The sequence below is a fragment of the Cygnus atratus genome, chromosome 2 (genome assembly GCF_013377495.2).
Source record: "Cygnus atratus isolate AKBS03 ecotype Queensland, Australia chromosome 2, CAtr_DNAZoo_HiC_assembly, whole genome shotgun sequence".
Lineage (NCBI taxonomy): Eukaryota > Metazoa > Chordata > Aves > Anseriformes > Anatidae > Cygnus > Cygnus atratus.
The window spans coordinates 14,754,685-14,779,644 of NC_066363.1; the positions used below are offsets into that span (position 1 = coordinate 14,754,685).

At 38.3% G+C, this 24,960-nt stretch overlaps 1 protein-coding gene across 20 annotated transcripts in view; it reads left to right on the plus strand.

Annotated features, from left to right (window-relative positions):
• The window catches only part of PARD3 (par-3 family cell polarity regulator), a 445,585-nt gene that overhangs the window by 294,513 nt on the left and 126,112 nt on the right, over positions 1-24,960 (plus strand). For all 20 annotated transcript variants that reach the window (XM_035545279.2, XM_050708750.1, XM_035545284.2 and 17 more), the window contains 2 exons: positions 2,558-2,785; positions 8,629-8,845. In XM_035545279.2, the coding sequence (XP_035401172.1) occupies positions 2,558-2,785; positions 8,629-8,845 (445 nt within the window). The remainder of the gene's footprint in view (positions 1-2,557; positions 2,786-8,628; positions 8,846-24,960) is intronic.

Sequence of the window (24,960 nt, forward strand, 5' to 3'; positions counted from 1 at the left end):
ATAATTACTGTTTACAAAAAAAGCCACTCAGTAATTAGGAAAAGATATATGAGCATTTCATTTAGAAGGTTGCAAAGCAGAATCTGGAATAAGGAAGTTTACAGAAAGTTGCCATGTAAGAGGATACCCTTTCCCTTTGTATATGAAATTGAATCTGTCAAACAGCTGGTTTGTATAGGATTGTCCTGTCTCTTCTATTTTTATTTTTTTCCTCTTCAAAATGTTGCATTCATTTTTCTTTCCTGTCTTGTGGATTGTTCTTATCAAAACACAATCCCAAAAAGTAAAAAAAAAAACAAAATCTCATTTGTTGTGTACTGCAGGCTTTAGTGGGGGACCAGCAATTTGTGACATATGTTAGAAAGTGGACAGTTTTATAGGGCATTGCCCAAGTTGAAGTTCTTTCACTTGGTATAGTGTTCTGTGAAAATGCTTGCATTAGACTTCAGGCCGCGTTCAAAACTTGGGGGAACCTGGACTGCAGTTTGTTTGCACAGCTGGGAAGCCATCAAACATCCTTGTCCCAGCTGCCTGCTCTTGCTCACCCAGCAGCCGCACTGTGCCCCCAGCTATCCTCATGACCCTCACCCTCCAACAAATAGGGGCTGTGAGCGAGAGGGTGGCTTCTTCTGCAAGATGCGAGTTCATCAAGATAAAATTTTGAATTTGGTGGGGTGTGTTCGTTTGCAGCTGAGGGTGAAAACAGCAGGACCCCAGACTTCTGGGGGAACCAAACTTCAGACCTGTGAAAAAAGACTCTTTGTTTTGTTTCTGTTTACAAATTCATCTCAAAAGTAGGGCAGCTGAAAGGGAATTCTTTGACAGCTGCTGCTTGAATCTATTTGATCTAAGGGATTTTATTTTAACTTAGTTGTTCAGACACTTAATAGGTGAGTGGAAAATGAAAGCATTTGTCACCTTGCTCTACCTAACACCAAGCTAGCAAAAAATATGGAGAGGACCTTCCATGCTGCCTTTCTGTAGATCCAGCACCTCTCTTCCCGCTTCCATCCCACACCACCCAGCACTGACTGATGAGAAAAACTGTTGTTATTAGTGCTATTCATCCTCCCCCCTTCCCAATTTAAGGTAACTTCACATAACTGTGTCACAGAAGTGTGACAGATACTGTCTCTCCTCCCTCCTAACATCTACCAGAACAGGAGTCAATTCCAGAGCTTTTTGTTATTCTGATATAAATGCTTTAAAAAGATAACTCGTTTATTGCATCATTCACACCAGACCTTGCTTACAAGCAGGTTGTTTATTGGTTTGTTTGTCCTGTTCAGTGCTTGGCTTTGTCTCCTGGAGCTGTCTGGCTATGAACAAGTCCCTTTATTTTTCTGTACCTCTGTAAGATGAGGGTGGCAACTAGCTTCCCAACCCCAGGGACTGCTGTGGTGCCACAGCACCCTTCTCTGTTCTGCTCCCTTCAGGTCAAGAAAAAAGGGGATTTTCCATATTCTAGGTGAGGGCTCTGATCTCATAACTTCAGGAAATTTGGCTGAGACGATCATGTCCCACCTCTTCTCTCAAGCCACAAATCCTATCGAAGAGCTGTCCAGGACTATTCTGCACTTGTGAACAAAATCACTCTAAATAAACACAGTGAATTTTTATTTATCTCTTTATTGCCTGATAGATCTCTCTCCATTTTAACTGTGAGATCCAACTGTGCAGTTGTCAGCACTGTCAGCGTGTGTATCTAAAAACAGAAGCTAGACATTTAGTCCTCAAAGCCAAGACAAGTCTGGATAGGGAGGGAGTTGTGCAGAATACTGGCTAGGGCTTTCTTGGCACTCCTCTGAGCGTGCAGCAGTGATAAGAGCTGCCCTCAGCCCCAGCTGTACGGCTGCCCAAGCACCAACCTGCTCACTGCCAGGAATGTGTTTTTTTTCCAGCTGGGTAGCTGGTATGGCCTGACTAATTGGGTCCATTCCACAGAATTTTTAAAACAAATTCACAAAATCCCAGCAAGTCAACTGATATTTCTCAGAAGTATTTCATTATGAAATAGTTAGCATTTTGATGTGAGTCTTTAAAACTCAATTAAAACCAAACAACATGTTCCTTGAAGCCAGAAGTTGGGGTACTTTGCAAGAATGTTACTCTAAACACAATAGGATTCATGCCCAGAATATGCTCTCAGTTGCTAGTACAGATGAAATTTTCTGCTCTAAACAAAAAATAATTAATAGCTTTGTCTGATGCAGTTAGATATGTATCTCTGTTGTTTTCATGAGCTGTGTTTTTAAAGCCCCATGATTACTTTATCATTCAAATTGTTAAAATAATAGTAATAGATGTTGGTATATTTTCACTAATTTGAAAAGCCAGACGTTGCTAACATTGTCGGTTTCGTTGACTATAACTTGACATACTCATTCACTTCTGAGACCAACAAATCTGCAGAGAATTCCCTACAGATTATTGAGAGATGATGTGAATAATGTTAAGTGTGTCCCCAAAGACTTTCACAATGGATATGCATAATCAAGCATGCAGTTCTCTACACTAATTCTAATTACTTTTTTTTTTTCTTCCCTAAATCACTAAGGTTCCCCAACCAGAGATGTGGGGCCTTCATTAGGTCTGAAGAAATCCAGCTCATTAGAAAGCCTGCAGACAGCGGTTGCTGAGGTGACTCTGAATGGTGATATTCCCTTCCACCGCCCACGCCCACGAATTATCCGAGGACGAGGCTGCAATGAAAGCTTCAGAGCTGCCATAGACAAATCATATGATAAACCTGTAGCAGATGATGATGATGAAGGCATGGAAACTTGTAAGTAAACTATTGTTATACATAAAGAATGTTAACAATATAGGTTAATCCTTTAGAAGGTGATTAAAAGTGATAGAAGATTATCCTAGGGTTTTAAAAGAATAGAACTAACTTCTCTTCATGGCTTTGTTCAGGCTTTTGCCCTTCATATGCATTAACAGATTGCAACACTCTGCAGCTTCCTTCCTTCCTAAAACAAGGAAATAAGATTATTAGGATTATGTTTACTTAAATTACTTACCATGAAAATTTTCTCTAAGACAGCTAATTAATTTACTGATGTAAATTAGAAACATTTTACGCAGAAAGAAAAAGAAACACTGAATTCATGTTACAAAAATAGGTGCATCTAACTTAGAAAGGCTACATTTGTAGTGTCTGGGGGAAAAAAAAGAAATCACTGTCCTTTAATTAGAATGAGTAAGGCTGGCAGATCTAATAAAATATAAAGTTAATGATCAGCTATTACCCACCCTAATGGGCATTCATTTACATTTTCAGTTCTTTAACCCGAAGTATGACCCAACATGTGGAGAATGTCATTAACATAAAAGAATCACTTCAAAGCTAACCTTATCATTATTGAACTATGTAAGAATGGGCTGGTAAAATGACAACTCATATTGAATGAAAATAGTGTGAATGGTAAATTACCTCAATCAGGGGTTGTATTAAAATTATTGAATTTTTAACCTTCACGTTGTACTAGTTTCAACTTGTCACACACCAGCAGATTTTTTTTTTAATCAACCTGCAGCTAGTTAGTAGTTTACGAATGAAGAAGATATTTCCAAAGCTGAAGTGGTAAAATATTTAGCCCGAACACTAACAGAAAAAGCTTGAAAAGAGATTTTTCACTCTCTTTTAAAAATTTTTTTACTTTCAGAAAATCTTTTTCGGAAGTGTCATTCTGTAATATTCTGTTGCAAGCTGCTTGTGTAGTCACTGTTATTTTTTAAAACTCTTCTGTTGTTTTTCTTTTAATATGTCTGTTTCTAAAAGTGTTCTGAGGCTGAAAGGGAGGTCATTTTGGCAGTCACTTTTCTCAAAGGTAGTTATGGACAGAATTAATTCTGCTTCCCTTTCCCAGCACCTAGCAATTTCACGCAGCAGTGAGGCTAAATGCTGGTCTGGTGCTGTTGGCTGTCAATCTATTCCTGGCCAGTAGAAGAACAGGTATGAGAAAATGTGTAGTGATCCTGATCGTTCTCCCAAACTGCATGCCTGTGGTCTTCTGGGACACAAGACAGCATTTTTCTAAAGGGCCTTGCTTGTTGTGAGCCAACTGAGTAATATCCTGTTTTGAGGCATTATATATCTAGGGCTTATCCAGAAGTTACAGATGACAGCAAAACTTATCAAGAAAGACTTTCTAGATGAGTGTAGGTTTATGAGATTACTGCAAGAGGTTTTGAGCTTATTGATACAACGCATAGAGTGGAAAGGAACTGTTTGATGGCCTTTGTATCCTTTGCATGGGAGTAGTGGAAACCAGACAAAACCCTCTGGCTGAAAGTAAAATGCCATGGGGTGAGTCTTTGTCCTTATTTCCTCGTGGATGAAGAATTCTGGCATTAATGGACCAAGAGCCATCTTGGTGTCATGGGAGAGCCAGAGTGAGATTGTTCTCAAATCCCATATGGTAAGGAAGGGCTGAACGAAGTGTGACCTAGCTGTATGCATACTACCTCACATTCTGTTGAAGTTGCATGTGTTTTAATAGCTTCCATATATTACAATAAAACATCTAAATAGTAATCCAGAAACTCGGACTGCCAGGGTAATAGAAGCAGACAAGTAGTAAAGCAAATGCAGGATGTTGGCTGGACACAGCTCAGTCCCAGGAATGGCACAGAAGGCCCTCTAGGTTTTTGCTTCTGATGGTGACTGGGGGAGCTTAAGAGCTGGCCCAGCCATATGGGGCCTGGGATCAGCTCAAAATACTAGGTCTACAGTACTGAGGTCTGTCTTTTTGGGAACACATCTGTGTCTGTGCGGTCTCCTCCACTTTGTGTAAATTCAATGTGGCTTCAGATTCCAGAGAATTTGCCAAGTGATGTCTTCAGCTGGAAAAAGCCTGGACACCTTTGAATACATAGAAGTTGATTTAACAATGTGGTACTAATGTGACTAATGTCTCACTGCTGCCATAATGACATGGCATAAGTTTTTTTTTTAATTGCATTTAATTATTCCGTAATTGTTTGAAATTAAAATGTGGCTTTCTGGTATTATAAAACCCAGGCAAACATGTTGGTGGTCAATTTGCTGATGCCCTTGAGGTTGGATTCATTTGCTTTACTTGATATTTTTCCCAAGTATTTCTCCAAATGTTTCAGTGCTGAGTGCTTTTTTCTTCCAGACATTGACCCTCTTTGGAGCAGCAAATAATAGCACTGCAATATATTTTATAGAATAATTATTAACATGTCATCACCCAATATAAGAAAGCTATATAAATACAGGTAGCATATATAGCAGAGGGGCTAACTCTCATATGAATGTACTTGCTGTCCTTGGAAAAAGATGTTATTAAATTACTAGATGCGGAATGAAAATCAGATTGCTGTGTCCAGTTCCAGGACAACATTTTAAGAAGTATTTGAGAAGATGGGTATGAATTTTAATCTCTGTAAAGTAGTAATATTTGTGGAAAGGTGTGGGTGTTTAGCTTTTACAGATCATTTTGCCTGATTTTCTTTTTTTTTTTTCCTTCTTTTTTGCCTCCTTAATACTTGAAATAGCTGACTGAAAGCAAAATGTTTATCTTTAGTGACTTGAATGAGAACAGGGCATTTGGATTGGGAGAGATCGGCAAAGCTTTCTAATCTTTTGCTGAATCTTAATTGCTAGAATCTACGGCTGTATTAAATATCACAATAAGAGGCCTGGAAGCTTAGTGGCAAAATAGCTTCACATTAAGTAGCTTTGATTCCTCATGTGCATCTTTTCCATTTTATGGCCTAATTAGGAGGATAGCTTCATAATACCTGTTTGTGTAGATCTCTTCAGTACAGTGTGGTTCATGAAATGACACTAGTTTTCAGCTTTAATTGATGTTTAAAGTATACTCCAATTTATTTTTTTGGCTTCAGCATCCTAAATAGGGAGGAGGGGGGAATAGGAGGCTGCAGGAAAAGAAGGAAGGAAGTAACAGCACCAAAGCAAATGCATTTTGCGCCTTGTGGCAACCTAATGTCATTACTTCAACTTAGCAAAAATTAGAAGTTTCATTTGTAGCCTGGGCTTGAATTTTTAATTGAGCAGCATTTGCATTTGTTCTAAACACTAGTAATTAGGTGTATGTTAATTGCAGAATGACTGTTCTGCATAAAAGTGAAACAAGTTTCTTCATGTTGTACCTTTTTAAGAAAACCGGAAATCTATTTACTCCAGTAGAGTTACCAGTGTTTATTTCGAGAGAACAGGCATCCTAGTTCACACAACTCATTCTAAGCTATTGCATTAACTGCGAGCAAAATGGGTGTGATAGACAAATATTTATTGTAGCACAACTGTGGAAAGGAGGCAATATTATCTCCATAGAATATGCAAAACAATAAGAGGAAGCATTGTTATGACAAGTTGTTCAGCAGCTCAGCATAGCACAATACACTTAATACATATTTAGGTTTAAAATAATGTGTTGTCATATGAAAATGAACAACCATAGGACAAAATTTGTTCATCTTTAAAATTCTAGAAATTCTAGAAATGAAGTACCAAGTAAACATTTGACTTCAGAATTTGCCAGATTTTTAATTTTTATTTTTTTATTTTACTAATCATAATCATTTGCTAGTACAATCATTTAAATGTCTAGTTGGTTTAACGGGAACAGATTGTAGCTGTAAATTAACATGCAAAAAATTAGCATCTCTATTCCAAAGTGGTTTTCCAATACTCTTTTAATAATAATTAAATACCATCCCGAACTTTGACTAAAAAACACTTTCACCAAAAAAAGTACAAGTACAGCTAGTACACAGACATGTATAGGAAATGCCTATTACTTTTCTAAAATAAAATAATCCAAACATTAAATCTGTGCCTACAATTGAGAAGTTGTGTCATCTACTTTATTCATAGCAGTCCTGAGGATAAATTAATAAGAATTTTGGGGACATTTTTTTTTTTTTCTTTTTCTTTTTTCTCCTTGCTGGTGATTTTTAATTCAGAGTATGTAATTCAGAGCTAAGATTCAAAAATAGTTATTAATGTTGATATTTATCTGATATGGTATGTTTTTCTTGAAATATATTTATGCGATCTTCCAGGGTTGGAGAATATTTATAGAAATCTTGGGATACTCGCTGAGCAAGTAGTAAGTCTATTGGACAGGTCTGTGTATTATAATATTAGAGTATAAACAGTATTTTCTGGGCAACTATCTGAGAGAGAGAGATAGATTATTGAGTGGCTTTCAGCTAGTGATTTGTAGACTTTTCAGGTTCAGTGAATTACTGGTAAGGTGAATATGAAAGATGACTAAGAAAAACAAATTTATATTCTACAGTATTCTATGTATGAGAAATTTCTGAAAAATTACACACTTCCATTGGCTGTAGGGGAGTCGCTGAGGTCTACAAATAATAGTACTAGTAGGAATAAAATAATAATAATAATAATAATAAGTAAACATATGCTAAATTAACAAGTGATTCTTTTTTTTTTCCCTCTATGTCATGGCAATTTCCGAATCTTTTTGGCTATTAAAAAAAAAAAAAAAGTTTATTTCCCATACCCTATACTTTAAAAAAAATAAAGCAAAACTTTATTTTCCAACCTCTACTGCCAAAAGTTGTTTGGAGCCTCTTAGAGCTACAGGAGACACTACAAAGTATGCACCTGTGATCCTAATTGCTTCTTTATGCCGTCTGTTGGAAGATGGTGTAGCCCTGCTTTTAGTGTGATGATAGAACATGTTAGAGCTCCTGGGAGATCACAGCTTGACTTTAAGCTAAGTCAGAATGGCTGCAGGATTCTAACTCCTGTGCTTGACATATTTTATTTTTCTCTCACTAAACTACTGGGGGAGTTTTCAGTTTCTGATTGGATTGTTTCTTTTGGTCATTTCTGTTTCAGGCTTTCTGCAATACATGTAGTCTGTTTAAATTTAACCATGGGTATACTCTAGGATTCTCTGAGTCTTGTTCTTGGATTAGAAACAGAGAAGAATCATGTTACGGGCTCTTAAAATGTTTTGCTTGTTGCGCTGGGTGGAATCTCCCCACCTGAGCCTCCCAAGCTGCTCCATTGCAAGCAGTACCACTGCTATGGAAGAACAAAAGCCATGATGCATGATGTGCTTTACACTTCTCCAGGAAATGAAGTAGTGCAAGAAAACCATTATAGTATTTGTAGCAGAAGAAAAAGTCTATTAAGGCTTCTATTGAGGGTTAACAGTCCTTAATGACTTTCATATTTTTATGGGAGTATTACTAAGAATTTACTGACAGGGCATGCTGCACTGTTGCTATTTCTTGCAGACATTTCTGAAGCTCTCTTCAACTGATTTAGATGCTGAAACAAAAGGGTCCAATTTACATCACTTTAATAATGCTCCCTATTAATCTACATGTTATTCAGAGTACCCACAAAGCACGAATCAAGTTTTCAGAGTATTCTGCAAAAATGAATTCCTTGTCTTTAAGATTAAATGTAATAGTACACAGGGGCATTCCAGGAGAAACCCAAATCATCAGATACTGATTTTGGAAAAGAATGGGAGTATTTTATTTTTGTGCATATAACCTTCTTGAAAATAGATTATGTAATATGCCAAAAAACTGCCTTTATTGTTCATTGTTATCCCATTGATGTTTCTTAATTTGTGCTTTCAGTGGAGGAAGACACAGAGGAAAGCTCAAGATCTGGTAGAGAATCTGTGTCTACAGCAAGTGACCAGCCATCTCACTCACTGGAGAGACAGATGAATGGAAGCCAGGATAAAGGTGACAGAAAAAAGGCTGGAAAGGAAAAGAAGAAAGATCGAGATAAAGAGAAGGATAAAATTAAGGCAAAGAAAGGAATGCTGAAAGGCTTAGGAGACATGTTCAGGTAGGTCTTTTGCAATCAAATATGAGAATGAATTGTAAAATGCAGCTTTGCCTTCTAGGTGAAGCTTTTATATTGCAACTATTTCCTGAGGCCGTATTTCACTAGAAAAATACATGCACAACTTAATTAGGCATATCTCTCAGTTTATGAAAAGTGTCATGAAAGTCAAGAGGCTCAGAATGGAAGAAAAGCTGTTGGTTATAGTGGGCTGAAGAGACTGCAAAGGAAAAATGGGTTTTAAGCATTTAAGCTGCCTGGTCTTTGAAAGAGTCATTGGTGATATCTTAAGTAGTGCACATATCCCTTGGCAGATCAAATTCTGTCTTCCTTTTTTTTTTTTTTTTTCCTCCCTTCTTAACCTGTGTGCTGTTCCTAATACTTTACCCAAAGCTTACATGTTACTAAATGTGTGGGTATTTTTGCTTTACTGTTAAGCTGTTTGGTGTCATGGAGGTAAGATGGGAAAGAGATACATCAGTTTGAGAATGCAAAGCAGCAGGCTTGTGTCAAGGAAATCAGGATCTAAATAAGATTGGATGCTCTGTGAACCCCCAGTCTGGAGAAAGGGTCAGTGTAAGACCTGATTTTTACCAACTACTGAATTTTTTGAAGGGAATCCTCTCTCCAGCAGACATAAGTGATCTGAAAGGAGCAGACTGCTGAGGGACACCTTGCTGTGCTGGGTAAATGGTGAAACATGACCAACATCTTTGAGCACTTGGAAGGGGTGAGAGAGTAAGAAACTCAGTCTTTCTTTTAGCTAGCTAAAATAAATAAAAATATTTCCAAGAAAAAATAATAATGAGGAAGATTTCTTTTATATATGCAGTGATTCACTATTTAATTTTGAAGTGAGATACCAGTATTATTTTAAAGCTTTACTAACAGTGATTCTTCTCTGAAAACTTTTAAGTGGAGCTTCAATTTACTTAAAACCTGTTATCATCTTTATCCTGTAATTGAACTTGGGTTGTACCTGCTGAGGTTCTTGAGAGTTGTTCTGTCTGAATGACATTACAGAATTAGTTAACTTTGGATTTAAAAAGTTTGAAAATAATAGAAAATTTGTTTAGAAAAAAATCAAAATCATGTCAGGTTGTTAGGCAGCATATACAACAGTACCAAGAGTGTCATAAAAGATAGCCCCACACTTCAGGAGGAGGAGAGTACCTCAGCCTGATCGTATGAATGTCCTGTGGGGATACCTTCATTTTCTGGGTGTTTGCCTGCCTGAATTGAAGCCTGGCGCAGGGCTGCACCCAGCTCAGGGGGAGAGGAGAAGGTTAGAGATGCAAAACGCTAACTGGTTCTTTTCTGTACTCTTTGCCATTATTCTGCAGCTTTGTTTTAGGACTCTTATTTCTGGTATAAATGGCTATCACAATATAAATGACAGGCAAAATTGAGGCAAATTATACATGATAAATTCTGCGGGCTGTAAGTAGCTTATTGGGTAACGAGTGCTATTTGGTGAGCCAGTTCAGTCAGAAGGTATTACACAGCATCTAGAAAGCTGGGCAGCTCCTTAGTCCTCGGGTTTCCCCTGTATAATGCTCCTGATGCCCAGAGGACCTGTGAGGGAGCTGCTTCATCTTGCAAGTGTTGGTACACAGACAAAGAACTGACTTGCAGAGGGTCCCCTCCAAACCAGGAAGGCTTCATGTTTCGGAGAGCCAGGTCAGTCCAGAGCTTGTCGTCTGCTTTCTTCCCTCCGGCATTAGAGCCTCATGTCTGGTTCCAGTGTAGCTCTGAAAGCTCTGAATGGGAATGACTGTGAAAGTGGCAATTAGTACAATTTTTAATCAGACACTCCCAGCAAAATATGGAGTAACCTTGTCTGTATGTTTGATATAACACTTCTTAAATCTTTAATCTGTAATTTTACTGAGAAGAAGGTCTGATGATCACTTTGTTGTCTGCTCTTCCTAACAGTCAATGTTTCCTTGAGTTCTTTTTTCCCGCAGTACCATTTCTGAGTGAACTTTACTTTTCAGTCTCCTCTTAATTAACGTGGGAGCAGTGCTATCTGGATGCAGTTTGACTTCTCCTGGATCTTTAAATTAGCTTGCACCTTGTCAGCCCACCCAGGAGAGGTGCTCCTGGCAAACAGGAAAATGCTGATTGAAGGAATTAAACGTTATGCCTCATTTCCACTCAGTGCTCAGATTCGCTTTGTTGACAGGCTTCTCAATAATGTTCGAGAGAGAGGCTTTATTATGGCTGAAAGATAAGCTAGTGCTTCTGCCTATATCATGCTTTGTTTTTGCTGTATATCCAACGTATACCATAGATACCGAGTAATCAGGGAAGGAAGTGGTGCAGTGGAAAATAATGATGACAGTAACATTTGAAATTCAAGCCATGATCAAAGCGTAATTGGGTGTTTTGGTTCTTTGCAACACTGTCATTTCTTTGTAGGTCTTTTTCTTTTCTCCTTTTTCTTTCTTTCCTCCTTTTCATTGCTCTTATCGTAAAACAATCTTTCTTCATTAAGTTGTATGGGCAAGAACACTTGCGGGGTGAAATTACTGTTAACTGACACTTTATTTGATGCCTGTATTTAGCCAAGGGGCTTTTTACTGCCTGTATGCAAACTGACAGCTTCTGAAGCGGAGTCTATGTAATGTATAAAAATAAGTCTCCTTGCCTTCAGTTAAAATCTTAGGATTTGGTACTGGGATCTTCATTAAACTGTACCGTGAGATGAGAACTCCCACAAGGGGATCCTAGGTTACATTTATCCTTCTGCATCTAGTCATCATTTCCAAGAAATCCCAGGATGATTCAGACAGCAGGGTAAAATCATAAGTAAATCTTTTAAGTACTCGCATTGTTTTACTGCTTTCATCAAACAGAGCAGAGACGCTTGATGTAACCATGAACAAGAACTGTAAAACGCAGTGCTCTCACACACCAAGCTCCCCTTGTTTCCAGAGGACCTTTGCTCACACAGGGCTGCAGACAGTCTGGAAGTTCACCCTTCTCTCAGTGAAATAAATCTGTCTGAGTATGTGTGTATTTCTTTTTCCAAATTGACATTGGAGAGCAGAAGAGAATAATATTTATAAATTTGACATTTGGCTTAATGGTCTCTCTTTCTGCTCACGGATAAATATAGGGTATAAGTAAACCTAGAAAAGTGTTGAACAAAAATATTGATCTCTCTGGGGACATGCTGACACATCAGCTTTGGTGCTGCTTGTGGGTGCTGCAGAGCTTGCTTACACCAGAACATATTTGTTTTACCTGAGCAGTTGCATCATCCCCCTGTCTGTCTTATCCCTGCAGTGGGATTATGTGTTATATTCTCTGTCTTTAATCACATACTGGGGAGAGGCTGTGCAATTCCACCTTCTCCACTGCTGACATTTAAGGGGTGCCTGGATGGCCATTGACAGCTGAGCAAATAGTTTTGGGGAAGCTGATAGAAAGTTCTGCTAGTTTTTGTGTTTTGCTGCTAAGAAGGCTTGAATGGATGTATGTTTTGACATCAGAAGATTATAAAAATCTTTATGCTTCTCCAAATGGAGGCTAAAATACATTTACTCATTTCTGAGTGTGATTTTGTTTATTTCTGTAGAGATTTTTCTTCTTGATTAAATGAACCTGACAAAACCATCCAGTTGATAAATAAGTCATTGTAGTACTGCGTTAAGCAAGAGGCTCTGTAGTTTCAAACAGTACACCTATAATCAGTGCTGGTAGGGATGCATTAATTTGATGGGCTTCTATGTTGTGGGATTCTGTGATGTTCCTCTCCTGAGAGAGAAAACTGTATGTCGCTTTCTTTTCCTTCCTCCCGCCCCTGTCACATACAGGATATTTTAATTTATGAAAGGGGACTGTCGGTATGTAAGATTTGAGATTGTTCTTACTTGTAGCTGCGGATGAAATGATGCTCTGCTGTGGTGCAGCTGATTGCCTAAGATCCCTATACTTCCTTCCTGCTTATTCACAGTGTACAAGCTTGGATAAAGTCTTCAGATGGTTGACTAGCCTGATGAAATAATATGTCATAGATGGAAGAAGTGGCAGCTCTACATCTTTCCCCAGCTTCCCCAAACCACGTATAATATTCTCTCTGATAGCCCAGAACCATGACTTGTTAACACAGTGATATCACTGTGATTGTTCCACTAATGTTTTGGAATTGATTTTGTTTGCAGGGAAGTAGATGGCCACAACCTTACTGGGGATTTTGTATAGGAGGACTTTCAATGGAGAGTTTTGTGATTGAAAAATTATGTCTGGCAAAGTGGTCAGTCTCAGGAAAGGCTGTGTCTGAGGAATAACATGTTTAGAGAAACTGAACTACTAAGATGTTGAGAAAAAAGAGGGAAGAAAAGCAGCTTTGGGTTTCCAAAAGGAAGAAGAGAAGTAGCAACAAGTCATGTCATGGTAAAATAATATTGGAGGGACAGTCACTGCGTGATAACAAAAACATGCTGAAGCAAATTGATATATATCAATACAATGAGATAAAAATGGGTTTGAAAAGACAAACGGTATGTTTGAGTTTTTGTGGGGAACTGCTGAGGAGAATGAAAGATGTTGTGGGGTATACCTATTGTGTCTTAACCTCTAGTTTAAGTTAGAAAATATTTTCATTATTTTTGGAGTTTATTAATGAGAAGGATGTAATATACTTTGAAGAAACTGTGGATACGTATGTAACAAGAAATAAATACATTTTCTACTGTAGGAATTAAAACCTCAGTCCACAGAAACATAGCTTTTCAATGGGGAAGATAAGCAAGGGGTGTTGAAGTTTGTGGAACAAGACAATATATTTCACATTAAACATATGCATAGGTGTTTTTATTACTGGAGACTGTATATTTCAAGATCTGGTCCATCAGGTTGATAGAAATGTAAATCTGTGACGTATGGTGATTAATCTCCAATTCCTCTCTTGATTATTGTAGCATCCAGGTGAGTAAATCAATGCACTGAATAGTGAATGCAAATGTAGTATGTCAGATTACCATTAAAATCTAATCCTAAAATTACATTTAAAACGATTACTGGGAACCTTGTAGTGTTGTTCTGTGAGAGGAAATAGATAATTTATTTTACAACCTTGTTTAGCTGAAATCAGATATACCATTGTCTTTTGCCCCCCTTTTTTCCCACACAGCTGCTTCCAAGGTGCTGAGAATATGTCCCTTTAATAACAACATTCAGAAGGTTTAATAACAACCTTCAGACTTTTAAGCAGGCACATGGCAAAAAGGTTTCTGACTTGTGTAAAACACTGTTGAATTATATCCCAGTCAACAAGACTGGCAAATACCTTGAACCTGATAAAGTCGGTGGTCTGACTTTCATCATGCAATTACTTAAGAAGCAGCAATAATTGTATTTTGTGTGGAAGCATGGCTAATAGGACTTTCTACTGGTGAATAACACTTTTTGATACATGAACTTGTAGAAAACATGGGAATAAACTCTGCAAGTTAGATTTTTTTTTAAGTGCTCTGCTCTTGGCACAAAATACCATAAATCTTGAGTCTTAGAACATAGAGGAAGAGATTATTGCTTAAGCACCTGTCTGTTGTATCATTTTAAACTTCAAAGATTGTTGCTTGTACACTGAATTGCACCTGGATTTGCTAATACTCATCTGAGAACATTGCAGACAGCTTGTGGTACTTATGCTAAAAATTTCATCAAAAAAAAGTTGAGCTGGGTCGTTGCTCAGGTAAATGGAATTTGGGGCCATTTGTGCTCTGTTTTTTGCCTGCTACTACTCTCTGAGCCAGCTGGCACAACTATCATTAAGTCCACATCTGCTTCCCCTCTTCTACCAGCTAGAAAAAGTGCTTGCAACCCACTATAATCCTAGATGCAAGATCTAAGTGTGCTGGGTTTTAATTTTTCTGGGGAAGGAGCGTAGTCCTCATCCTGGCTGCAAGCTGAATACTGTTAATGACACCTTGCTCTGCACTGCTCTGGGCTACTTTGTCCTGATCCATTTTCAAAGTTTCAGGCAGCCCCTGGGATGCACAGTCAGTAAAGCCTTTCAAATGAAATCAGCCATGCAGCAAATTGTCATCTTTGATGCAGACAATTACCCAGGACTCTTATAAATGTCTTTCAAAGTATTTTCATATTCTTTACTTCCTTCTTTCCAATTAAAAGTAAATAAGGGACAGAAAGAGATAAGCTTGATTGAAAATAGCTTTTCTTTTCAGAAAGGCAAGTGATTCTCCTTTCTTCCTCTTCACACTTTTTCTCTTTCCTGTTGTTTCCTTCTGCATGGTGTCATCAGTTGCTTTGAGGAGATTTGTGTTTCATTGCCCGCATCCCCAAACACCTCGCGGTACAGATGTTTATGACTAAAATGTAATTGGGGCAGGGGGCAGCGGAATGGCAAATTCTTATTTCTGATCCAAACAACCTCACATAATCTGTCAGGGATTTAAGGAATGTAGCTTCATTAAATGGTTAGTAAACTCTGTGACTTTTACACGAAACACAGAAAGCAGTGGTATGCAATTGTGCGAGAGAGATCTGAAATGAGAGATTGACATAATCGTATGTGGCTTTCTAGTTTGTCATTCTGACAGAAAGCAGTTCTTTGTTGCATGTACTCTTAACACCGGATTTTCCCATAGTAAATCTTGAACTTGTAAATCTGATGAGGGTATATCGTATGTTTTTTTTTTTAATTTGGATAGAATCAGAGCTTTTGTTTCTAACATGCTGAAATAAGTGTCGGAGTGACCTGATACTAGAGACAAGTTCATAGTAGCTGCTAACATATTCTCCCAGTATTCTTCCTTTGCTTGTCATTGAGTTTAAATAGAGAACCTTTGACATCTACAGCACCGTATCTGACTGCAAAGCAAGTGAGGGAGGCATGCAGCATGACAGCTGAGCCCTCCAAGATCCTTCCTGGCGCTCTGCAGCATTTCTCTTCCAGGCCTGGAGTATGAATATAGAATGCAAGTGTCAAGGATGACACCTACTTTATAATCCCTGTAAAGCAAGCCTTTTCATAGAAGAATTTGTTGACAGTTCAGAGATTCAAAGTCAATTTCAGTTTTAGCTCGTTTAGAAATAGGATTTTTTCCTCCACCTGATGTGATAATTGAAGACTACTAACTAGTCAACGTGTTAGTCCTTAACAAAGTATGGTAAATAAATACTGTCTTCAGAAGTGAAGGATCTGTTAGATGAAAAGCTCCACTAATGGCATTTGTTTCATTATCTGTTGGAAATGTTCCTTGGGGATTTAATTTGCTACTGATAGCACCGGTATATTGATATAGGTTACAGATGCTTTGTCATTAGATTGTTTTTAAAGCTAAGTCTTTTTTTTTTTGAAAATCCTTTTTAAAAACAGGAATAGGAATGTATTTCTTGGAAGAAAATTAATGTAACTTGAAGTATTTTTACAGTAGAAGATGTCACAGGCTATTACGTCGTAGTTACTCGAGGTACCTAAGAGGGCAGCTCCAGGAGAGCTGATCCTTTTCTAAAAGACAAAGCTCTAACTTACGGCTGCGTTTCACTTCTTGTGAGCAATTTGGATTCACAGTGTGTAGGAATGTTGATGCCCTGCTAAGATTTTCGTGCGTCTTACTGTTGTGCAGAGAAATAATCATTAAATACAGAGCTGTAAAACACTTCAGTGAAAATGGCAAAATGGGTTTAAGTCAATATGATTTCTCAAATGAAATATACTGGAATAGAAATAGTCTGTGAGGTCATGCATTTCCATGAATGCAGTAAGAAAAGGGTGGGTATAAGGCATTTAGAGAGTTTATTTGGGCTTTTATGTTGTTGTTGCTCTTTCTGAGAAAAATAAGAGGAACAAAAGTTTTGTATAAAGAGTAGAAGAGAGGCTGGTATTAGAAACACAATACCCATGGGGTATGCAAGTGCTATGTCCCTCACTTTGAATCCTTTTATCAGTTCTAGAGGAAAAAAAAAGAAGCAATCAAACAAACAAAAGAAACAAACAAACAAAAAAGAAAAAAGTAGAATTAGGAGGAACTGAACAGACATTGAAAATAATACACTGATAGAATGATTCTGGCAGGAAGGGATCTCTGCTTGGTTCAACCCCTGCTCACAGCAGTCCAACTTGCACATTTTGTCAGCTTGCCGAGTGTCAAGCCCCGTTGAGTTTCAAATATCTCCAAGGATGGAGATTGGGCTGCCTCTCTCGGCAGCCTGTTCCAGTGCTTAACCACTCTCCTAGTGAAAAGTATTTGTCCTCGGTAAGAGGAGATGGGAACAAGATTTGCTGAATAATCACTGGTACAAAAAATCAGAATCAATAAACATCTACTTATCCTTCGCATGAAGCACAAATATGTATGTAAAATAAGACTGTCATCCAAAAAGTTTAAATTTTAAAGGATGTTTGTGATACATGATTGCCATGAGGGACTTGCTGGCCCTGAAGTTCCTTGACCATCAACAACATAGGAAATAACACGGCTAAGCATGTATTTGTGACCGTGAGCCACCCATTGTGTGTTAAGTGTTAAGGAAGAATTTACCTGTAAACAGGTGATTTTTACTGTGCTTCCGTGTGTCTTGCTCTAAATAGTTTTTTACTTGCAACTAGTAGGACACCAAGCGTGACTATGATATGATACCTAATAGCAACCAGTATAATCTACTGAGCTAGAAAATATTATTATTTTCTTTAGAACTGAGGAAGAAACAGTCTACAGAAATCGTTCTTTCTACTATTTCATGTGACACTGGAAACTATCACCTGGTTTTCAATTAAAAACATAAAATTTGTGTTGCACTCATTCTGGTATTCTTCACTTTTCCTCTCAAAGTACACATACCAAGTAAAACCTTGAGCGTTTGTAGTTCAGCCAGTCACAAAGAAGGTGGTTTTGGAGGCTTTTGGAGGGAGAGAAAATGTTATTTTAACTCTTTTTGTGTTCAGCACATTCTATAGAGTTTTGTGTAAAAACATAAGAATGCAGCCATACAAGGTTGAATGATAACTGGTAAGCCTCCTTACCCCAATGTTTTGTCTTTGACGGTAATCAGTAGTAACTGCCAAGGGTGGAGTACCAGAACGGGGTAACCATGTAGTGGTTCTTCTCTGATCAGTCCTCTAGGCTTTCAGTGATCATCAGCTCAAGAATTTTTTGAGATAATAACACAGGTGCCTTTGTATTCAAGTACAAAATAGTATGTGTGTCTTCAGTTCTTAGCAATTTATCCTGTTGCTGACAATTTGTTATGTATTTCCCTAATTCCAAAAAACTAACAAATTTTGTAGAAGATCTTATACAAAATTCTCTTTTGAAGATCATATAGAATAACTTGTATCAAGGAGATGCTTTTACACGATGAGAGTGAAGACCTGATTGCAATGCACTGCAATAGATCTGACTCATTACATGTCAGTGTTTTATGGCACTCAGGTAAGCATGTTTGCAAAGTAGCAGTAAACCTTTTTGATGTGCAATAACATTTCAGTAGTTAATGTAGTGTTCCTCTGCAAATTAACTTTTACTGCTTCTGTACAAGCTTACAATAAGCAGGAGTGCAAGAAAAGGCTGTAGATGTTTGTAAAATAGACCCTGCTGGAATACATTCATTTCATGAACTAGTTTTACAGGGTATGTTTGGCTAGCTGATGATGTGACTAACAGTAAATCTTGAAATGTTTACTTCTGCAGAAGATAAATTTGGTAGTCTCTACAGATGCTAACACTTTTTTTCAGGATTTTTTTTGACATCAGCCCTATAGCTCCCGCTCCTGAAAGGAAAAAGAATATGGTGTGTTTTCGTGGAGCTACTTGACGGTCTTAACTATTTGCAGCACATATAATAACATAGTATCGATATGGCTATTTTAAAGGGTTTGGAAGTTTATGCTGAAAGTATGTTAGTAATGCTGTATTGGTAGGAAAATTGTTAAAAAATAATTAGTTTAGCAGATGTATTAACTTTATAGACTCGACTTTGTCTGGGAGATACTAACAGTGGAGGCTGAAGAAAGTTAGTCCCAAAGCTGTTTGTGCTTGCAGTATAGAAGTCTCTGGGAGTTTGACAAGCCATTTAAGCTTTGAGGAAGAACTGTTTTCTCATTGTGAAAATAGGATAGCACCTTCTCCATGCTACAGTCTCCAAGTGCTTTGATGTTCTGTGGCATTTCCTGCTTTATAGAAATACAAAATATCTGTGTGCTAAAAGCATAGGCTATCTACTGCTTCCAGATGCTGGTGTTTAGTTTGGAAGGTGAATGTGATTTTTGGATGACTGAAAATATACGTAGATTTTCTGTTAATGCTGCTACAGGTAGTACTTCATAAGGAAATATCTAATCAGAAACAAGTTTGTGGATTAGGTCTATAAAGTTTTGCAAAAGAGAATTTAGTAACAAAAATGCATTTTGAATCTTAGCTGTATCAGCATTTTTGAGTACCACAATAATGAATGTAGTACATTTTGGTACCAATTGCAAATGCTTCCAGCATATTCAACACCAGGTGTGCCAGCAATATTTAGAATGCAAGCCGAATTACTGTTACACATTTCAACAGCAACATACTACAAATAAATCTCAAATATTTCACAATATTATTTTAGATACTATCTTTGTCTTTAACCTGTAGTGCTAAAATCCTGAAACTGAGAACATAACATGCTTCTACAAGCACCAGTTTCATGTGTAGTGTTACAGATAAAGTATTTCTTTCCTCTGATGTTGCTGAGCAGGTAATGATACCAACAGTGCTATCATCTGTAACTGCTAGGGGTCCTGATATCATCTTTGGAACTTTAAAATACTTTGCTAATTCTGTTTGCCTTTTATAACTGTAAAAGTAGGAAAACAGCTTGTGTAAGATAAAAGTGAAGACTAGGTGCCATTTTTCCACAGGACTTAATTTTTTTAAAAGATTTTTTTTTTTAGGCTATAATAAAAATTACGTTTTACATTCAGAAGAAATACTAATGTGGCAGTGACGATTGCTGTAATACTGTCTGCAGCACCAAGCACAGGCAGACCTGATCTCATTTCAGGAATAAAATCTCAGGAGCTGAATATCTTAGATGTCAAGATTGGGTTTATTTTAAATATCATCTGTCTGGTTTTCTAAATAAATATAAGCCCAGTCACTCACTTATAGTGCCTGGGCATATACAAATGAGATCAAAAATGCCAGTGCGTACGGGGCTGGCGCCAGTCTCAAATCTTCTGTGCTAGGAGCTTATTTACAGGGGGGCTGAAACCCCAAATCAAACCCCACCACCCCACATCTCTTGCCTTTAATGAGTCCGGTGGGAGTCCTGGCTTGTACGCGTTTTCAATCTGAAATAAATCTCTGTTGCCAAATTGGCCCTGAAATAATCAGCAGCGTAAATCGCAACTGATAGAGTTATTTCGACTGCAGTTACCATGCAGACAGCTCAGGCTCCGACTACTGGCAGCTGCAGGATGCTGGGAGTCCCCAGGGCTCAAGGTAGCTCTGGGCAAGCCCCTGCGCCAGCTGCTGTGGGGACTCGCTGCCAAGCTGGCTTCCCAGGGCTGATCCACCCGAGCCTCGTTGCGTCTGCCCCGGAGATGTTTTGTTCCGCTGCTGCTGCTGTGGTGCGAAGTCTCGCTCTTCGTTTTCCACCCGGAAGGTACCATGTATACAAACTCAACTTTCGTGCCGCTGGGCAGAGTACCAGCTGATAGAATCGGCAGAAATGTGCGAAGCCAGCAGGGGCATGCTAACGCGTGCTAAAAAAGAGGCTTGGCTCAGGCTGGGTCCTCTGGCTTAGCCCTGTCTTTGTAACAGACTTCCAAAACAGCATAGCTATTATTTTTTGCCCTGTGTTTTTATGACCACTCAGGGGCATTTGTTGTAACTTAATTAAGTTGTGTTCTAGAGCACTTGCATAAGTTTCCTATTGGCATTAATTTTTAATAATTTCAAGTAAAGTTTATTCTTTTTCATCTTTGAAGAGACTTAAGTGACACTGTAGAACCCAGAATGGGACAGGAAACCCTCAAATGTAGCCCACAGCCACCTGCACTCAGGTACTGCAGCTCAACAAGGGGAATTGCATTTTTCTGCCATAGGCATCCTCAAAGATAATGGCAGCTGCCAGCTCATCTGGGCTTCGGGGAATATTTTCGTTAGACACGTCCCACAGATCCTACAGTATTGTCTGTTGTCCTCTACTGAAAAACAATTGTGCCTTCCCTGCTTCCTATGAAGTGTAAATATGTGAATGAGACTAAAGACATAGAGACATCACTTATAGCTTAATTTACCCTACAGAGGTTATTTTCTAGGAGATTCGTATCAACCACAACTTCCAGTAATTGACAGAAAAAGTGCTGACTGACATATTAACATTTCTAGATAATGAGATCTGTAGGGAAGTTTTAATCTTTGGAAGGTTCCGGATGAACTGTCAGTAGTTTGATTAACTTTTTGTGCATATGTGTTGGCTTTTGCTGATTTTATACAGTGTAATTGCCAGACTGCACGACTAAGTTGTTGGAGTAATGTTACTGCAATTTCCTGGTCTAACTAGTTGGTGTTTTACATTTGTGTCCTCCTTTCTTTGCCTGTTGCACGTGCTTAGCAAGCATCTTCAATAATCTGTTTTATTGCAACTCACGTTTACATAAAGTATGCTGTGTTCATATATACACAAGCAAGCGTTTCAGTTGCAAACTGGAGTAATGAAGACTTTTTGTACCAAAAAAAAATAACGTTTTTTTTTCTTTTCTGCCAAGGAAGAGTTGAAGCAAATTTCCCTTGCAACTTTTCTTTTTTTGGCCTTGAGTGCCAGTAAAATGGATAGTTTTTTATACTTCATTAGCATTTCTTATAAGGTCTGCCTTTAGACCAGTACCCATTTTCTAAATTGTACTTCTGTAAGGTTGGAAAAAATCATGGTAACCAGATGCAGTATTTGTCTCTGGCCTGGCAAAGTGTTAGATTTAACAAAAGAAGCTAATAGAAATGTTCAAATTGACCCTTCTCATCATTTGGACTTCTTGGAGCTCAATCAATCTCTCATTATTATCAGAGTTATTCACGCAGAGGCAGAAGTGCTAGTATTTCTCATAATCAGCCCTTGAGCCAGATGTAATTTGCAATTTTGTAGCATTGTATTTTGAAACAATAATGCATTAAAATGAACAGAGCAGGAATTAGAAGTGTAGCTGTCAGGATGGTGTTGAAGAGTAGCCACGGTTTAAACGCTCTCTGTGAGCACTCCTAGTGGACACTGGTAATTAGAGGCATACAATGTAGTATTATTAATACCTAAATTGGCCCACAATTTTTGAACTAATCTGTAGAGTGCAACAAGTACAGCAGTAGAAGTGTCCCTATCCTGGTCTGTGTGGTTGCACCGTAGCAGTTGTCCAGTGTGGAGCGCAGGGACGAGGTTTTGTGACCTGCTCAACATGGCTTGAGCAAGAGCGAGAGGGCTGCCCTTGGCACCCGGTGTGCTGGGCAGGAACATTTTACCCAACTCAGAAAAGAAAGATTGCTTAGGTCATAGAAGAATAACTACTTTGTAGTTGAGACTCAAAAATAGTGGGGCACCTGCTAACAGTAGGCTGCTGTTGGTGCTTAGCATGTAGGATTACTTTTTTAAAACCTGCTGTACAGTATTACATAGAGCAAAGTAGAGGGTTGTGTGTCCATTTCTATGCATGTACTGTGTGAAAGATGAGTTGACATCCTGGAGGACTTCACACAGACATTTTCAGGATCTTGCTCTTCATTTTGTAGGTGAAACTTAACTTTATTTTTCTGCAGTTTGTATTTACAGTTTTCCATTTGTTGTTGTAACATTTTACTGCCCAGTGTTCCCAGTGCTGGATTACCTAACAGGGCACTGCAGTCTGGAGTGGCAAATTCTGACTGAGAAGGGGGCAGGAGCATTTGTAAGTGCATTAAATGGCAGTGAAGAAAGGATATGCTGCCCATTAAGTTTACATTCTCTATTAAAAGACTGAATTAGTTTGGCTGCATCACACTTATCAGTTATTTTCTTCAATGACAAATAGCTCATGCTTTGTATGTGAACTCTGATCTTGGAGCAAGGAACTTTGTGGTCAATAACTACTCTCATTTTGGAAGACATGCACTATATTAAAGAGGTTTTGTCACAAAAACAAACTTTAAAATACTTAGACAGTTGTGAAACTTCCCTTAAAATGTCATGTAGTGCTTCTGTGGCTGCTGCTATCATTGATGATTGCTAGCAGAGTTGTATCTAAACAGAAGCTTTCTCTTTCATTCCTCATTTCTTCCAGGATGCCACAATCCACAGCTTGACAGGTTTTGGCTCACCACCATGGAAATCAGTTATTTATGGTGACTTTTAGTACATTGTGGTATTGCTTACTGAGTTGGTTCGGCCGTTCAACAGATGAATCTCTTGTTTGTTTGCTGTCTTGGTGGTGTTTTTAAAATATTATCATTGTAAAAGTATCCCCACTTCCTTCGACCTTCTCAGCCTGTTTTTAAACTGCAGTAGTTTGGATTGGTTTTTTGTTTTGTTTTGGTTTTGTTTTTGTTTTTTATTTCTTGTGAATTATTATTATTATTTTATTACACCTGTCAATGGTTCCTGCTGCTTTTAGGCAATCATGAGAAGCAATGCAAGATTGTCTTCTGTTTAGAAATTTGCAAACAGATGGTCTCTCCTAAAAGAAATCTGTTTTTAAAAGTTCCACCATTTTATGCTGGAAGTAAATATTACAAATGCTTAAGTTGTGAAAAGAGAGCGCCTTGGTGTGAATAATATTCTGCCTGTTGTGTCATGCCTTTCAGGAAATGTTATCAAAACTGTTTATGAAAATAATTGAATGAAACCTCATGACATGTCTCTTGGTTTGGCATTATACCCGTTTTCTATGAAGTTGGGATACTGACTCACAAAGGCAGGCGGCTTAAGCTTCAGTGGCTGGAACCAGTTACCAATCCCACATGTTGTTTCCAGGTCTTTCCAGGAAGTTGTTGGGGGAATGGCTGGTAATGTCGCACACGAAGGGTGGCGATGTGCGTGCTGTCCTAGCTGCTGGTTTTGGGAAGCCTTCATTTGTTCAGCTTTACATGAATCCCTGACCTGAACAGAACTGAAAGTGTTTTTTAGTGTTTGGAAAGTGAACCAGAGGATGCAGGGAGAAAATGTGTGAATATGATACCACAGAAGAGCCTCACCTCTCAAGGCAACTGCAGAGAGGGCTAATAGTTTGGTTCTCCTGGTTTTAGTTTCTGTATTCGTGATTGAGCACATAAGTGTATTGCTTGAAGGCGAGCTTTATTGCTCTGAAGAGATATGAGTGTATCTCTCCAGAGGTTTTCTCCATTTCCATGAGTTATCTGTGTCCTTCTGTAATGCCCATTTCTTGGTTTGGGACACCTGAATTCTCCAGGAACCTTCCTGGCAGAGGAGGGTTTCAGCTGACTGTTGTAGCAGAAAGTTTGCTGTTTCCTCAGGTTTAACATCACCGAGAAAACCTGTACAAAATGAAAAGTAGTAAATGCTCGGTTCAACTGTGCCCACAAGCTCCTGTAGCCAGGTACCTTGCTCCTGCTTGCCCGTACATCAGCGCTTCTGTATCACCTCAGGACAGTGATGCTGCTGAGTCACTCCAGCTTCTTCTGTTGTCCCTCCTAACAAGTGGAGTTTTATCCACTAATTTGATTAGATGTGACAACTGGCTGTTGCTTGGAATACACTGCAAGTATGTAAATATTTGCACTTAAAAGGATATTTTTAAAAATAGCACTTGCACAATTTTGCTTCTAAAAGAAGGCTTATAAACACTCAAGTCGTCACTAGCCAGGGTGATTTTTGTTTGTGTGCTATGTTGAACTGTTGTTTATGCTTATTAAATTTTATTTTAGCAACAGAATGTTTGTGTGTGTCACAATAATCTTTTGCAATATAAATTCTACGATTTTGCTGACACAGGAGGGTGAAAAAGATTACACAAGTCATTGCAAAATCCTGTGAGTAGTGTTAGGTTGTGTGTGTGTGAGCACTGTTGCTACTACAGGGAAAAGAACATGCGCTGAAGACAGAAGGCACTGATGGAGTAGCTCAAGACGCTTACCATTTGTTAATTTTTAATGATGGTCTTTTTTCTATTAAGGAACATAATG